Source organism: Sander vitreus, chromosome 15 (assembly GCF_031162955.1).
Source record: "Sander vitreus isolate 19-12246 chromosome 15, sanVit1, whole genome shotgun sequence".
Taxonomy (NCBI): Eukaryota; Metazoa; Chordata; class Actinopteri; order Perciformes; family Percidae; genus Sander; species Sander vitreus.
The window spans coordinates 26790919-26807470 of NC_135869.1; the positions used below are offsets into that span (position 1 = coordinate 26790919).

The following is a 16552-nucleotide window of genomic DNA, read 5'->3' on the forward strand; positions in this document are numbered from 1 at the left end:
TTTTAGGGGTGCCGGGATCAGGTTTAGGGTTAAAATATGAGCATGAAATCCACTCTTGTGGGTCGTATTAAAGGGTAGGAACAAACGGCCAATCATCGTATGGTTTGGAGGACTTGGGTTAAACGCACCTCCATCCACTGGCCTCTTCATCCCTCGCTTTCTCTCCTCCATCTACCAATAGTTAGAGCGGTTTTATGGGTAATAATCCTGGTGGCCTTTAATGGAGAACACAGCTTAAGCTTTCAGCAGTGACTGTATAATTGGTCGGTCCCTTTGGAGTATTTTGCACCGGGCATTGTGGGAGCAGTATATCAATCCCTTGTCCTCACGCCAAGACAGATGGACGCTCATTTGGAGCCGGTTCAGAATTGTGTTTTTGTGTGAAAAGCTCCCACAGGAATAACTTAAGGGCTTTTCACTGATGCCAAAACCTCCCAGCTACAACAATAACATCTGCGGTTTGGATTAGACGCGTTGGTGATATCACCCTTTTAGTAATATGCCTGCATTATGGCAATCGTACAGTCAGTCCTTATTGTCTGTGAAGTTTGTAGAGGCTCAGGATCCAACACAAATGATGAGCTGCAGGACAGGGTTGAAGTTCTTTGGCAGAAGCTTTTGTTTTAATTCATTTACTTGCTTAACTATTGGTTTCACATTGTTTATGTCCCAATGACAACGTCCCCTTTTGAGAATTCACATATTTTCTGAGGTTTATAACATAAACATCATTACAATGGGAAAATGATCTGTTAAAAGTAAAAGTAGTGTATTATTTTTTCAAAATTTGTTACAAAGATTCATTCTTTCAAAAGTGTTTCATTATTGTTGTATTGTGCGTAAAAGTGCTCCTTGAGTCCGCTGAGCTTATCACTTACACGCTTGCACCTTGTATTTCAGCAGATGAAACATTTTATAAATTAAGACAACTGCTCACAAATTACAGTGTGAATATTTTGTCTTCATACATTGTACCTACAGTATACATACTTAATAAGTATGTATTACTACCCTGTATACTAAATATTTACACTGTGATTTGTGCAGTAATCTAAAGTGTTGCCGAAAATGTTCTGCAGTATGTTTGTGGGATTTCCGGTAGGCAATTGTTTTATTTGAGTCATATATTTTTGTTTTAGGGTTAACTATTTCACACACTGTGGGCTTCTACAATTATAACTGACAAAACCTTTGAATTAAAAAGTACCGGTGCCTCTAAATTGTATCCGAGCTAGGGGTGTCACCATTCTCCAAATCCATGATTTGATATGACTTTTAATTTTAGGGACACAATTAGTTTTTATTTATTTAACTTACGAGGTGCAATAAAAGCAATATAACTTTAACAAGGGGCACCTAAATGTACCATGATGTCCTATCAGAGCCCACGTGCTTTACTGTTGGTTGTTTGTTTCCAAAACTCACTCACGGGGAAGGCTAAATGTTGCCACACCGGTGACTTCAGGAAAGCAGAAGGATTTTCCAGTTCTGTTGTTTCTTCATTATCTCCAACTCTGGCAATGACCAAGGTGTCTGGAAAAGTCAAACTGCAGGCTACAGGTAAGCTAACGCTACCCTATGTCTTTAGCTGCACGCTACCAACCGGTAAGCTAACGTTACACTTTGTGTTTAGCTAAATGCTAGCGTCCGTTAAGCTAACGTTACACTGTGTGTTTAGCTAAATGCTAGCGTCCGTTAAGCTACGTTGTGTGTTGTTTTTTCTTGTGCAAGTAGACGAGATGGAGAGAGAAATAATATACTGGATAAATCTAATCCTGATGTTGATTTGGATAATCAAAATCAAAATATATATCGTGACACCCCTAATCGAAGCACATTGTTTTTTTGAAAATGCAATCGCAGTAGTTTAAATGTCAGCATGTGGTGTGTTGCAATGTTTAAAAGTAATGACAGTTTTTGATTATAGGAAGAGAAAAGAACTAAAAATGTCACTTCAGCTAGAATCATCCTCAATTTGTTTTGTTTTTACAGTTTTATTTCAGATGAATTAATTTTCAGTTCTATCAGGCTGTTCAATAGCCAAACAATTATCAATACTTTTCATTACAGCCATCTACAATTCAAATGCAAAAAAAGGTAAAAAATAAAAAGATCAAACATAAAAACCACGAAAGCCACATAGTTTCATGTGTCATTAAATATATTCATTTGTGATAAACATAATATATTAGTATTACAAGACATTACGCAAACCATTTGCAATGGACACTGCTAAACAACATTTACAAGCCGATGTATAAACATGAGCAGATAATTATTCAGATATAATATTCATGGAGAGCAGAACTCTGGTTTCTGCAACACGCCTGAAAAACAGGTCGAAGTGTGTCCGTACAAATGCGTTGGCAGAGACTGTAGAAGTGCGTTGTAGTTTTCAAATACATACAGTATGATGCACAGAGTACTGAAGTGTACTCTTGTATTTATGCATGTGTGTGTGTGTGTGTGTGTGTGTGTGTTAATATTTTATTTTGTGACGTGTAAACTGATTCTTCGTGAGAGAGCGTGTGATCCTCAGGGAGACATTTCTCTCACATTTACTTATTTCTGTGTCTTTATTAAACCTCTAGTATTTAAAACTCTGGTTAAGTTCACATGGAGATAGAGCTAGTTAATGTTTAACAAAAAAAATAAAGTAATACTATACAGCTATATAACACGTAGACAATCGGTCATGCCTTTTTTCTCGAGTACCAAGTATCTTGAAAAAGTCGCTTTGAGGTGACGAACATTTGACACAGCGTGCTGAACAAACTGTACAATAAACATCTGTGATATTTTATCACTCCACAGGTTATTTTCCCACAACATTGAATACCGTATACAAATTAAATGTGTACATAATTCACAATCATTGTTAGCTATCAGGCAGCTACAGTAAAAGAGTGAGCATGCATTACGTCAGTGGTATGAGGATCGCTTGATAGGTCTATTTTCTAAGTCTTTATTTTTTATTTTTTTTTAACGACGCAAGATGCTTTACTTCATCAGTTCTCTCACTTGTAAATGTTTGGGTCATCTAACTTACATGTAGACCTTTATGAGAGAACAAACACTACATTCTTGAACAGGGTTGGTTCTGAGTATGTTTACATGCACACTAATATTCCACTATTATTCCGAAGTTATCCGACAATATTTCTGAATTTGATACAGGTCATGTAAACAGCATATTCCATTTGGATATTCCGACTAATGTCTACCATACACTAGAACAGTGGTTCTCAAATGGGGGTACGTGTAGCCCTAGGGGTACTTTGGAGGACTGCAGGAGGTATGTGAGATATTTAACAAAATGTTTAATAGTTACAAGGCTGTTGTCCAGAACATTGTTCCTCTTTATGTAGACTTTTTTTTCATCAGGGTTTTTACTGCAGTTTGCGACAGTTTACGGCCTCTTGCCTGTTTATGGCTTACAGGCAGCTCTGTGCGTTGCTATGGTTGTTGTACACAAACTAGTCTTGCTTTGTCAGACCTTCCTCCACAGCGCTGCAAAGGAGGGTCTGGCTAGTCCACCCAGCATTCTGGGATGGGAGAAAAACGTGCTCTGGTTTATTGGCATTTCTTTAAACCAATCACAGTCGACATGGGTGGCGCTAAGCACCGCACAGAGCCGCTGCAAAATAGTCTCGGGAAGGAACTTGTTTTGTGTACGTTCAAAAGTTGTTTTAGTCGTGCAACAGAAAACTCAGATTGGACAGATCTAGTCTAGCTAGCTGTCTGGATTTACCCTGCAGGAGCAGTTATCCGTAGTCCTCAGAAATCCACCGGAGGTTAGAACGCCAACACAAAGGAAGAAGAAGGTAACGGACATCGGCGAAAAGGCATGCATCCGGCGGAATTTCCTGCGGCACCGGAGCAATCTCGGAAGTGGAACGTCGTGGATATAGACTATACACAAACCAACCAGCCAACAGTTTACAAGGCTGTGGTAGAGATGCATGGCCAAAAGAAAAGAAAGAGAAACACAGATACTTTTAAACATTATGAAAGACTTGGATATCAACAGAAGGTGGTTGAAGGAATGAAAGAGGGAGGTTGCTTTCGCACCGTCGAACAAGTCCATCACCGGTGGAACACACTATTTTGCACGGCTGCATGTAAACGGGAATATTAGTGGAATAATTACTTGCATTAGCCATATAAACATATTAGTCGCAATATTGTCTTTTTCGGAATAATGGCAAAAACTGTAATATGTGCATGTAGTCGACCATCAGTCCATACAGACCAGTCATTAGTGAGGCAAGCAGGGTTTGAACTATACAGCTCTTTTTGCATCATATGGTACAGTATTGTTTTTTTCTTTCTTTTTGGATGCCACTCTAAACCATATCTCACATGTTCTAAAACTTGTGAGTACTAAAAATAAGTGCATGGTTTGACACGTCTACTCTACATCTAGTTGATGCTACGGCATCATCTACTAAAAATAACGTCTATGTATGTCTGCACGTGTGGTTACTTTACATTGCAGAGGTCACGCCCACAACACACTGTTGATACATCGATAAGCGCCGAGCAGAGACTTGCTTGGGATGTGACATACGATCTTTACACAGAGCGGGCAGAGGATCATCATGGCGTTTTGTTCCCACAACACCAGCTGTTTCACTTACATACGAGAAGAGGAGCTCTCAGGCAAGGTGGCACCTATTAGGTTTTCCGCAGAATAATTTCACAATTTTTCACTTTCAGCTGTTGAAAAAGTTTATCCAAAGTTTGGCAGCTTACAAGAGCAACTTATCATACATGAGTGGAGTCCGTCACTGCCGAGAAATGTCTCTTCTTTTAACTAGATATTGCCTTACACAGCACAGTGGAAATAGATCCTCCTAAAATACAAATGAAGGGTGATATGGTAGATGCATTTCTCTTTAAATCAACTAAATAAGGGACATCATGGGTAAAACAGTCAAGGTGTGACATATCTGTAACATTAGGTGCAAACTCTGCAATTACACAACAAAACAAAACCTTGAAAGACAAACAGAAACAAAAACTGTAGAATGAGCTCCTTCACAAAAGTTCCTAAAAACACTAATCTCTTCGCTCCAACTCAGAGCAGCAGCACTCCGTCATTTCCCCATCTCTCCTACTTTTTATCTGTGTCTTTCTAGCTTTTATTCTTCCAGTTTATTTTTTTCATTCATCCTCTCCTCTTCCTTGCATTCATCCCAGTGGAGACGCTGTTTTACCTCTCTCTCTCTCTCTCTCTCTCTCTCTCTCTCTTAGCACTTTCCCCTCTTGTCACGCTGTTGGAACTTCCTCAGCCGGCGGCCCCACAGGTCCTTCCACGGGATGAGCAGGCTTCCCTTGTCCGCGACCACGCCGCTCTGCCCGGGGGAATCGTCGTCTGTGCCCAGGAGCAGGTACTTCCTCCCGGGCTTGATCTTGGGGCACTTGCAGGCCACGTCCTTGGCGCGCACCCACAGCAGCTGGTCGCCGCGCCGTATGCGGTGCTCGCCTTGTTTGTAGACGGAGATGATGTTGACGGTGAACTTCCACCACTCGCCGGCCTTGTCTCCTTTCAGAACGTGCACCTGGACAGCTGATGGAGGAGAAGAGAAAAGTGGGTTGAAACACCTACATGAACATAGAGGGCCCTATCCTGCACCCGGCGCAGCGCAAAGCCCGACGCAAGTGTCTTTGCTAGTTTAAGACTGACACAGTTGTCAGTTTCTCGTCCATCGCCAGCATCGTTTAAATAGCAAATGCACCTGCGCCCATCTGTGGTCCATGGGCGTGCTGGTCTTACAGGGAGGTGTGTTCAGGTGAATTCTGGGCGTGCTGGTCTTACAGGGAGGTGTGTTCAGGTGAATTCTGGGTGTGCTGGTCTTACAGGGAGGTGTGTTCAGGTGCATTCTGGGCGTATTGCTATCTTGAGGCAGCGGAGAGTGAACGCGCCATTGATCAACAAAAACCTGGTCTGAAGTCAATAACGCAGCATTTCAGGACCCTTCCATCCACTCTGACCTCCTACCTGTGTAGATCTTCGCGCTCTTATACGGCGGCAGTCAGTGTGGTGCACACAGCAATAAATACTTTGAATAAATACAAATGACAGAGCATTACTTTTCTATGTAAGAATGGTTCATGAGAAAAGCCTGCAGGACGACAACAGCAACAATACGTAGAACAAATTCATAAAAGGACAACTTAAAATGAAAAAAATGTTGTGACTCCAAGTGGAAGTACAAATGCAAACAGCTCAGCGGTATGAAAACAATTGTGTAATGATATCTACTTTCATGTAGTTAATAGTCTTAAATCACATCGGACAAAAGAAGTTTGAGAACCACTGACATAAACTGTAACACCTGCTTTTTTAAAGTGTTAGCATCTGTCTGAGGCAGCACACAGGCAGATGCCACTTTTATACAACATTGTATAAAAGGTCCAATAAAACCTCCCGTATAAACACGACCCAGAAATTGCTGACTTTTGCTGCGTGTCACAGGTCCCCCCCATCTCTGACCTTTGACCTTTCCTCGCTGTGCTCCTGAGCATACTCCCTATTACAGCAACAGTTGCCATAGCACTCCCTGTGCGAGCACAAAGGTTCCTGGCGGAGAACATCTGAAAGCACACTTCCATGTGAGGGGCAGAGAAACATTTCTCTAAAAGGCCGGAGGCCCGAGGATATCAGCTCGGCTGAGTCACTGGTCTCCTTTAAAGCGTATTTAAAAACTCTCGCCAAAATGTAACCTAGGGTCTTTTTGTGAATGTACCCGAGTCAAACTTTCGTGTAAAAGCATATTTAGGACGGAAGCGTCACTTTTAAGATTGACCGTATCTTCGTTTTTGGGTCAAATGGCCTTTTGAATGGGAGTGCTAGGGGCACTTTGATGCTAGCCTCAAAATAGCTATTTTTAAACCACTAAGAAGGCTCGACACAACATGAGACTTTGCTCCAAGTATCACCAGGGGCTCTACACCTTAACTACAGCACTGACTACATTGGTTGTGTTCACAGAGTTTACTAAAAAAGGTTTAACAACTCACATTAGCAGTTGTTGTTTACGCTAGCCTCCATTTTCCCAGTCCAAAATAGGCGATCTCTGAATGTGAATGAACGGACTCCATAGGAGGAAATGTCATTCTTATATGAGGCTCCTTTTTTCAACTACAAGGTCAATATTGTGTTTCACTAACGATAAAATAATGAATTATCCGTGCATTTATATGGAACTAAGCTTTAGGAGCTTTCCATCTTTACTCTCCTCCCTCGACTATTTTTGAGGGCGACTGGAAGAACAACAGCTAACGTGAGTTGCTCAAAATCTTTCTTTTTAGTAAACTCTGTGAACACAACCAATGTTGTCAGTGCTGTGGTTAAGGTGTAGAGTCCCTGGTGATACTTGGAGCAAAGTCTCATGTTGTGTCGAGCCTTCTTAGTGGTTTAAAATAGATATTTTGAGGCTAGCATCAAAGTGTCCCTAGCGCTCCCATTCAAAAGGCCATTTGACCGAAAAACCAGAATACGGTACATCTTAAAAGTGACGCTTCCGTCCTAAATATGCTTTTACACGAAAGTTTGACTCGGGTACATTCACAAAAAGACCCTAGGTTACATTTTGGCGCGAGATACGCTTTAAGTCCCTTCTTAAAACATACTCTTATCGGAGAGACTTTTTCTGATTTTATTTGAGCCTGAACATCCTTTCTTTTATTTCTTTCAAAAATGTTTTTACTATTCTTACCTACACTGTACAGGTTTTATACACCCTAGTGTATAGTATACACTATAGTCTTCATTTTTTTTTTTTTAAACCTGATGTTTTTATGACTGCTCTGTTTCACTTTGCTGTTTTCGTAGTAGTAGCCTACTTTGTAACGTGGACTTTGAAAAGTGCTCTATAATTAAAGATTATTATTAGTATTAGTAGTAGGCCTAGAACTTTTCCTTCAGGTGACCAGAGTTTGAGGAGGAAGAGGTGAATATCAGCTTCTTAATTGCAAAAAAAATAAACGGCCAAAAGAGATTTTTTTTTTACAGAAAGATATCACATCTGCTAACAATATAACCTTTCCAACTGTTCTATCAGGCGTTAAGCTGGACTCTGAACATCGAAGACCTCAGGCTAAATCCAGCTAAACCTGGGAACTATTGGAACACCACTTGTAGCAGATATTTTCATACCAGGAAATGACTAAAGCGCCGCTCGCAGAAGCTCCCCTGCACGGATTCTCCAGTCAGGCAAAGCAGCTATTACCTCATCACCGTGATTGCAACAAGAGGCAAACAGCTCAACAGCAACGAAGCTAATCTGTGCTTGAAGTGAAGTGCTCTACCCCTTGGGTTTAGCTAGGAATGTGCTATTAACGTTTAAGTGTGTGTGTGTGTGTGTGTGTATGGGGGGGTCCACTCGGATTAGATGATGGGAAAGACTCAACATGCACCTAGTCAGTTGGATGTGTAACAATCTTTCAATCTTATTATTTTATCTATTCATCTTCAATCAATAACAAATGTAATTTTTTAACAATTCATGATTAGACAATTCCTGTGGTTTGTGTTCGACACACAAGGGTCACACATTGCAACGCATTCTCATAAACGGGTTCGTATGACGAAAATGACAGCGACCGCCGGCCGGTCAGGTGACGACCGGTCACATGACCGTGATGTTTAGCGGTCTTTACAGCTTAATTTAGCAGAGAAAAAGTGTCTGTGCGCCAGGTACAGAACACCGTGAGACGCCGGTCATTTCAGAGGCCGTTGCAGTTATATTTAGCCAACAGAAGGTGACCGTCCAACAGTTCAATTCAGGCACCAAAACCACTAGTTAAGATTAGAAAAAAGATTGCGGTTTGGGTTAAAACACCTGTCCCCTTAAGTAGTACTCCCGGGACACAAACACCTGTTTCCTGGGTGAAAGTCTTGTTGTGTTTTCCCCTTAACTTCTTCTGGGATATGACCTCAGCTCCCCCCGCTTGAAAGCCCTGTTTTAGGAGCCTTCCTATGTGTTTTTTTGCAGCAGTCAATGTGGTGCATATAGTAATAAATATGTGAAATGCTTACGAATTACAGTGCCTTACCTTTCGTAGCTATATGTATGAATGGTTCATGAGAACACCCTGCACATTGTGGGGGAATGATAAACCAAATACGTTATATATAATATATATATAATAATAAAATGTATTTCCTTCTCCTTTCAATCAGAAAGCTAGGTAGGTTAGCCTTTTCTTTGCCTTTCTGGCTGAACATGATCACTTTCAGTGTTTGTCAGTCGAACCCAAATGACTGCCAAGACTGAAGAGAACCGGAGGAGAGGGGTGTTTGAGTATGTGTGTGTGTGTCAATGCATGGTGTGAGCAAATTGCACACAATTTCAGAAGAAAGAAGGTTTGTTGGGCTGAGTAGAGCGAGCTCTCACAGCCCTGCCATTCATTGCAGCCCTCTCCTTCATCCAGACACATAAAGGGTGTGTGAGGGGGAGGCAGGAGGGGCCACTATTTGTCTTCCCAGCCACAAAAAAAAAGTTCCAGGAGAATCGTGATGTGTTTCCGATCCTCATGAGCTATCCGGGTTCTGCTCCCAGAGCTCCATCCAACTTCACAGCGTGAGAATCCAGTGAAGATAGCGCTCTCCGAGGAGACTCGGTTACAGGGTCCAGTATCTCTTGTCAGTGTCTGCCTCTTTTTCCTTTCTTTCTCAAGTATGTTCTCAGTCTGTGCAGTGTGTTTAAACACACACAAATCCACACACACCTTCTGCCACTTGGTTTGAGCTAAATAGATGGCAGAGAGAGCCTGAGAGCACAGGGTCAAACAATCTATTACAAAATGGTGCATGCTGACAGTGTTTTGGTGAGACAGCGAGAGAGAGGAGATAAGTGTGAGATGGTCCTGAACTCGGTGCACAATGGCTGCCAACCCAGCCTCCCTCAGAGCCAAACTTCCAGCTGGGTTTATCTTCTTTGGGTAGTGTGCTGCAGCTTGACACGGCATGCCACCAACAAGCAAGGGCTAATGAAATTAGAGCTTGCTTAATTACCGCACTGAGGCCCCTGTCCCCTCTGGTTATCAGCTGAGTGAATGATCAGGGACCTGTTACCCTTGGGTGAGCACAGAGGGGTGACCACGGAGTCTGGGGGGCCCTGCCTTTGAGCGCTATCCCGGAGCGTCGGTAAACACGCGGCCCTTTTGATTCATTGTCCTCCCGGTGGCAGGGAGAGGGAGGGTGCGTGTGTGCAGAGGAGGGTGTCAGGCGAGAATATAATCCCTTTGTGTCCTCCGTCTCCGTAGCTACGCCAGTGATGAAAAACAAAAATTGAATAAACAAAACATATTTCTTTCTCTCCGGGGTGGCAATCCGTCACCGTCTGCCTAATTTACCACCTGTTTGTGCCCCGAGGAATGCTCCATGCCGGCACAACTGTGTTTAAACAGAGGGCCCCTTCCCGTGACCCCCTGAGGGAGGGGGGGGGGGGGGCATCACCGCACACACATGGGGGTTGTGGCCCCCGAAGAACAGAGAGGAGACTCTGAAGCCCCACAAAAGCAAGGCGACAGGCCTGAGAAATGAATTAGGCCGAGGCAGAGGGAATGCACGCTAAGAAATGATGTCTGCCATACTGCCGAAGCCGAATCATCTGCATCCAGACTTTTTTTTTTTCTTTTTTTTTTTTTTTTGAGGAACTAAAGAGAAAAGCAACAGGAACCGCCCGCTTTGCTTGAATCCGCCAGACTGATATATAGATGCAGAGCCCGTCTCAGCGCTGATGATCAAGATTTAAATCAGTGGAAATATGAATCATTGCTGAGTTTGGCTTTCTAGCAAAATGCACAAAAACAAAAACAAAAAAAAGGACTGATTTACTGTCCTATAACGATGAAGTTTCAGTGATGATGATTTTGAGTCAGAGACAAGTTAGGCATGTCTGAAAGAAATCAACATGAGGGGAGCTACAAGGGTTCTAGCGGAGCCGTTTTAACAGAGTAGGTTTTATTTACAGAAGCACACTTATTGTGGTTTTAGGGATATAATACTTACAAAACCTTGGCTGAGAGGAGACTATATCCTGTGTACCACTGGATCTGCCTCAAAGGTTTTTTGTGTGTCGGCGCTTCACAGATGTGGATCCACTGGTAACAGATAAACTATTATATTACTACGATTAATGGTGCTGAAAATCCAAAGATCGCAGTGGATCCTTTGCCATGTGAGGGAAAGCAGAGCTTCACAGTGGGACAGTGCAATGAGAAATGTAGTTGTGTATTTATATGTGTTGGAATTACAGGTATGATACTCTCCTTTGTTGTGGTTTTTGTTTGAAATATAACATATAACATTAATCACCATGCATCAAACCTCCCTCTTCTTCCAAGTGGTTGGTTGATTAGACACGGCTGTCTTTGCTTTATTCTGGTGGTACCGGCGTTTTAATAAATCACTTTAGACCCTGTTATATGATGTTTATTTACCTGGCACTACAATGTGAAATGTGAAATGTATTTCAGCTGCACCACTTGTTCTCTGGCTTCATTGACAACATAATGTGATTACTGTGCGTGTGTGCTTTGGCTTCTCTTATCAGTTTGGGATTTGCTCTTAAACGTCTAAAGGTTTTGCCAAACGCCTCAGGCTGACTGAGTTGGACAAAGCGTATCCACCATACTTGTGCGGTCCGTTCCGTCTACCACAGTTAAGACATTTACACTTTGACTCTTCTATGACCGAGCAGGGAAGAGGTGCCGCAGGGCTTTTACTCAATACAATACAATTTAGTTGCAGTGGATAGACAACACATTTTAGCGCTCAAATACAAAATTATTCACACATCCTAATCCTCAAACCCTACTCCGTTAAAGGAAGAGTTCCACTCTCATCTCTGTACCCTAAATATGTAGCTGGAACTAGCAGTCCATTAGCTTAGCTTGACACAAAGACTGGAAACAGGGGCAAACAGACAGCCTGGCTCTGTACAAAGGTAACAAGATCCACCTTCTCAGCACCTCTAAAGCTCTGTCCTGTTGCCTCCGTTCTTCTCTGTGATCTGTGTTTTACACCAGCTGATCACACACTCACACGAGAGAGAGAGAGAGCGAGAGAGAGAGAGAGAGGGGGGGGGGGAGAGAGAGCGAGTGAGAGAGGGTAAATGCTAGCTGCTGACCCATCCTAACAATGACTATGTTTACACACTAATATCCCACTGTTATTCCAAATTTGACAATATTTTGAGTTTGTTACAGGTCATGTAAAATAAAGGATATTCCGAATTGGGCCTTATTCCAAATATAGCATTTTCCGATTAAGACAAGAAATGCAAATGTATTTTTCGGGTTTAGGAAAATTTGCTGGAGATGTATTCAGCGTATTGGAAATATGCGTCTAAACTGGGGGTTTTACCAACATAAACATCCTATTTCGTAAACGTGCACACAGGAAAATTAGTGGAATATTTCTTTATCGAAATAATATTTTTCATACTCTTGCAGTTATTTTGCATCAGAAAAAGAGCTAGAGTATGTCGATGAACACACCACGAACACACGAGTACTAGGTGATCAGATCAGCAGGTAACATGATGTTGGCTGGCAGCTCCCCGTGCAGACTTCAAGATTATCCAAGTTTTTTTTTAGTTTTTTTTTGAAAACCTCAGTTTCCAGGTGTGAGAACTGTCTGCTTCGTGTGTATGGAAGCCCACAGCGGAGAGAAAAGATATGTTTTCAGATGAATCTGTATTAGCGGACATTGCCTGAGACTGTGTAAGTAAGACATCACCGAAACAGAACAGCACCACGGAGTGGATTGGCTTTGCTCGCGGTCTCAGATTAATTGAGACATCCAACCGCTTGACTGCTGGCTGACGTCTGGCAGCACACATTTCTACATACAGCATTGGACTCACTCACCGTAGTCTTTTTTACAGTACTTCTTCATGGTGATCTTCATCTTTCCCTTGGACGCTTTGCAGTGAGATTCACAATCTAGGGAGAAGAGGTGACAGGGAAAGAAAGAGGCAAATTAGATAGCAAAGGTCATCCTGTGACTCATAAAATGCTTCCTATGACAGGGAAAACGCTTTTCAGCATCATCAGGCCAGACTCCAGCTGGATGGACTTTACATGCGGCCCCACGCGTCACTCTTTCTGCCCCCAGGGTCTCTATGATGCCTTCAAAGTGCCACTGTGAAACTGGTTATAGCTTACACAGATCCTCCTGTGTCTGCCAACACACTCTTACTCTACTCCTCCCGGCTCGTCAGTGTCCTGGCATGCATTGTGAGAGCTCTGAAGGCTACAGGGGTCGCCCCTGCACAAAAGGAGGTCACGGGGGGTGGATTAGCTAGTGACCTACCGAAAATTAGCTTCACCCTGAGGAGCATCTCAGCCAGAGGAGGCGAGAAAGTGAACACTCGACCACTGGCCGAGCCTAATTGTTCTGTGTGGGGCTGCAACTAACGATTATTTTCACTGTCGATTAATCCGTTGATTATTTTCTCCGTTAATCGATTTGTTGTTCGGTCTATAAAATGTCAGAAAACGATGAAAAATGTGGATCAGTGTTTCCCAAAGCCCGAGATGACGTCCTCAAATGTCTCGTTTTGTCCCCAACTCAAAGATATTCAGTTTACTCTCACAGAGGAGAGAAGAAACTAGAACATATTCACATTTAAGAAGCTGACATCAGAGAAGTTGATGACTCAAACAGATGGATTATCAAAAATAATATATAAAGTAAAGTATATAAAGTAGACAACTAATCGATTCATCTTTGCAGCTCTTGTTCTGTGTGTCACTTAGTTTAGTTTTGTTTCTTTTCTTTATTATTTACACATGTAAGAAATTACAAAGATACTGTATATATATATATGTATATATATATATATACATATATATATATATATACATATATATATATATATATATACATATATATATATATATATATATACATATATATATATATATATATACATATATATATATATATATATACTATATATATATATATATATATATATATATATATATATATATATATACATTGCAAGAGAAATATAAGAACTGCCTAAAAACCCTCCAGGGGTTTGAAAAGTGGCAGCATGTTACAGGAAATAATCGATACACACGTCGATACAATCTACACACAATTTGTATGTATCTATCAATAATTTCACACAGACATCAACAACACTGATTCATAATAAACGCAAGTATACACAAGCACCAGCATTAACAGCCTAAGGGCATACACTCAACGTGACAATGTCTCCACCAGACAATACAACGGACGTTATCGACGGCCGAGGGTGTCGCTCTGTCACTGCGCCAGGTAGCTTTTATAATGAGGGAGCTGGAGGTGAGACCAGAGGCCAAACTAAAAATCAAAATCATTTGTTCCCTCCCACTTTCCACTGACTGACACAAATTGGAACCAGATCATCTGTGAGTGTTTGCCCCCCCCCCCCCCTTCCACTCCGCCTCTCCCGGAGCAATAAGCCTTGTGCTCTTTTCTGGGGGGTGGGAAAGCTGGGCTGGGCAGTCTGCAGAGAAAGGAGCGAAGCAGTTGAGAGAGAGAGGGGACCTTTCAGCTTGCCTGAATATGAACAAACTTCATTATTTCTTCCAGCCCTCTGTCCAGTCTTCCCCTTTCTTCCCCATTATACTCTGTGTGAATGAGGTTGCCTGGGTAATGATTGAGGAAGAAAAAAACGCCCCTCTCCTCCCTCTCTCCCTCTCTCTCTCTCTCTCAAAAAAAAGCTGTTTGGGACGTGGGATGAGGATCGAATTCATGTATGTAGAGAAAGCATTTCTGGTGGAATGCCTGGCCGCTTTCTGGGATGGCGGGAGAAATAAGAAAAGAGGAAATCCCAAAGTAAATGAATTTGACGAGTCCATATCGAGCATGCCCGATTTCCATGTAAATGAAGTGCCGAGGGCGGGCGGGGGCTCTTTATCTCCCGCTGGCCCCTGGGGGCCTTTATCATACCTCCTTTGATAGCTGACGTTGCCCATTAGCCCCTAAGCGCAATCGCTGCACTGGGCCATTACACCCACCGCTCTCATTAAGGTCCAATCTCCCGCTGTGGGGACAAACGCCCCCTTTGTGTGTCGCTGCAGCGGTGCCACGTTCATTCTGCGGCGTCCCCCGGGGACCACACTGCTCCTAATTTGGAGGGTGGTGTCTGTGTGGCGTTTTCTGACAGGAATCCAAACTCCAAACAGCCTTCGCCAGGCACTACAGTAGGAAGTGGGACTCACAACAAAGCTGGATGAAGTCAGTGGCGCCACTCTCGTCTAACACTGATTGATGATCGGAAGTGACTCAGCCTATTCGACCTGTATCATTGTAATAAAGACTAATTGAGACACTGTAATTTAAAACATACCTAAACAGTTGGGAATATTTTTATTATTATCTTTTATATTTATATAGCTTTATATTTTCATTGTATTTTTTTTATTGAATTTCGTAGAACTGACTCCAAGAGCAATGCACAAACATTACAATGTAATTGTATGGCCCTGTACCTGCAAATGGCAATAATCATCTTATCTATTCTATTAGAATTTTGCCCGTGACAGTGGAGTGTCTTGAAAAGTTGTTTGGGTCGGCGTAAAGCTGCAGGTAAATATTTTTGTTGCATATCGCCTAATGTCACACCCTTGTCAGAGCACATGAACACAAGGGTTGGGCAGGGCTTCACTGTCGGCGCAGCCAGCCTTGATTGAAATACAAACTGGTGCAAATGAAGCATGTAATCAGATTAGGGCTGAGACCCGGGGGGGGGGGGGGGGGGGGCTGCTGAGCCGGCTGGGAATACAGGCAATGAGGCCGCAGGGAGCACTGTCAAAATATCTGGAGTTCACATCAGCGGCACTCAGACCTCACTGACGTGCGTTTAGTCGGGGACTGGCGCTATGGATGGAAAAACATGCATGTGTAGAAATGTGCACATAGTTACATGTTTGAAGGAGCAGTTATTTTAGTTTAGCTGCACAGTGATTAAAAAGAACACGGTAATAAAATAACAAAAAATACATTGAAGGAGCAATAGGACTAAATTGTGCCAGCGCTTGAAAACAGAACATATAAAAATAGGGCTTGAATCCAAAAGATGTTTTGTTTTATTGTTGTTAAATGAGCAGAATATGTGCTGTTACTCACCTGACGGCTCCTCGTAGCTGGTGTACGTTGCTGTCGGAGATGCAACTGGGATCTCTGCGACAAAGAGATGGATAGACTTTACATTGTGATCATTATGTAGTTTAAACAGAATAAAACGTATCTGATAGGGAAACACATGTAGCTCCATTTCCTGTGATTACTCCCCGAAGAGCAGAATTTTACGCCATGTGAAAAACCTCAGAGCGTATATGAATTACACTTAGGGATGGATTTAATTGGATGTCTCGTTAAAGGCAGCTGATTTTGACACACAGATGTGCCGGAAAATGTGTAACAAGACTGCGAGTTTCCTGTCAATGTTCCGCTCCCTCTGATTGCGGTATGTTGAAGGTACAGAGAGCCAAGGCCGCGGGTCTTGTTAAAGTCGGAGCTGGCAGAGAGAAATTT

At 42.4% G+C, this 16552-nt stretch overlaps 1 protein-coding gene across 1 annotated transcript in view; it reads right to left on the reverse strand.

Moving 5' to 3' along the window:
* Positions 1-1997: 1997 nt before the first annotated feature.
* The window catches only part of ntn1b (netrin 1b), a 58845-nt gene continuing 44290 nt past the window's right edge, over positions 1998-16552 (reverse strand). Inside the window, exons 5-7 of the mRNA XM_078270131.1 lie at positions 16145-16198; positions 12886-12960; positions 1998-5572 (exon numbers count right to left, since the gene is read on the reverse strand). Coding sequence (XP_078126257.1) covers positions 5253-5572; positions 12886-12960; positions 16145-16198 — 449 coding nt within the window. The 3' untranslated portion in view covers positions 1998-5252. The remainder of the gene's footprint in view (positions 5573-12885; positions 12961-16144; positions 16199-16552) is intronic.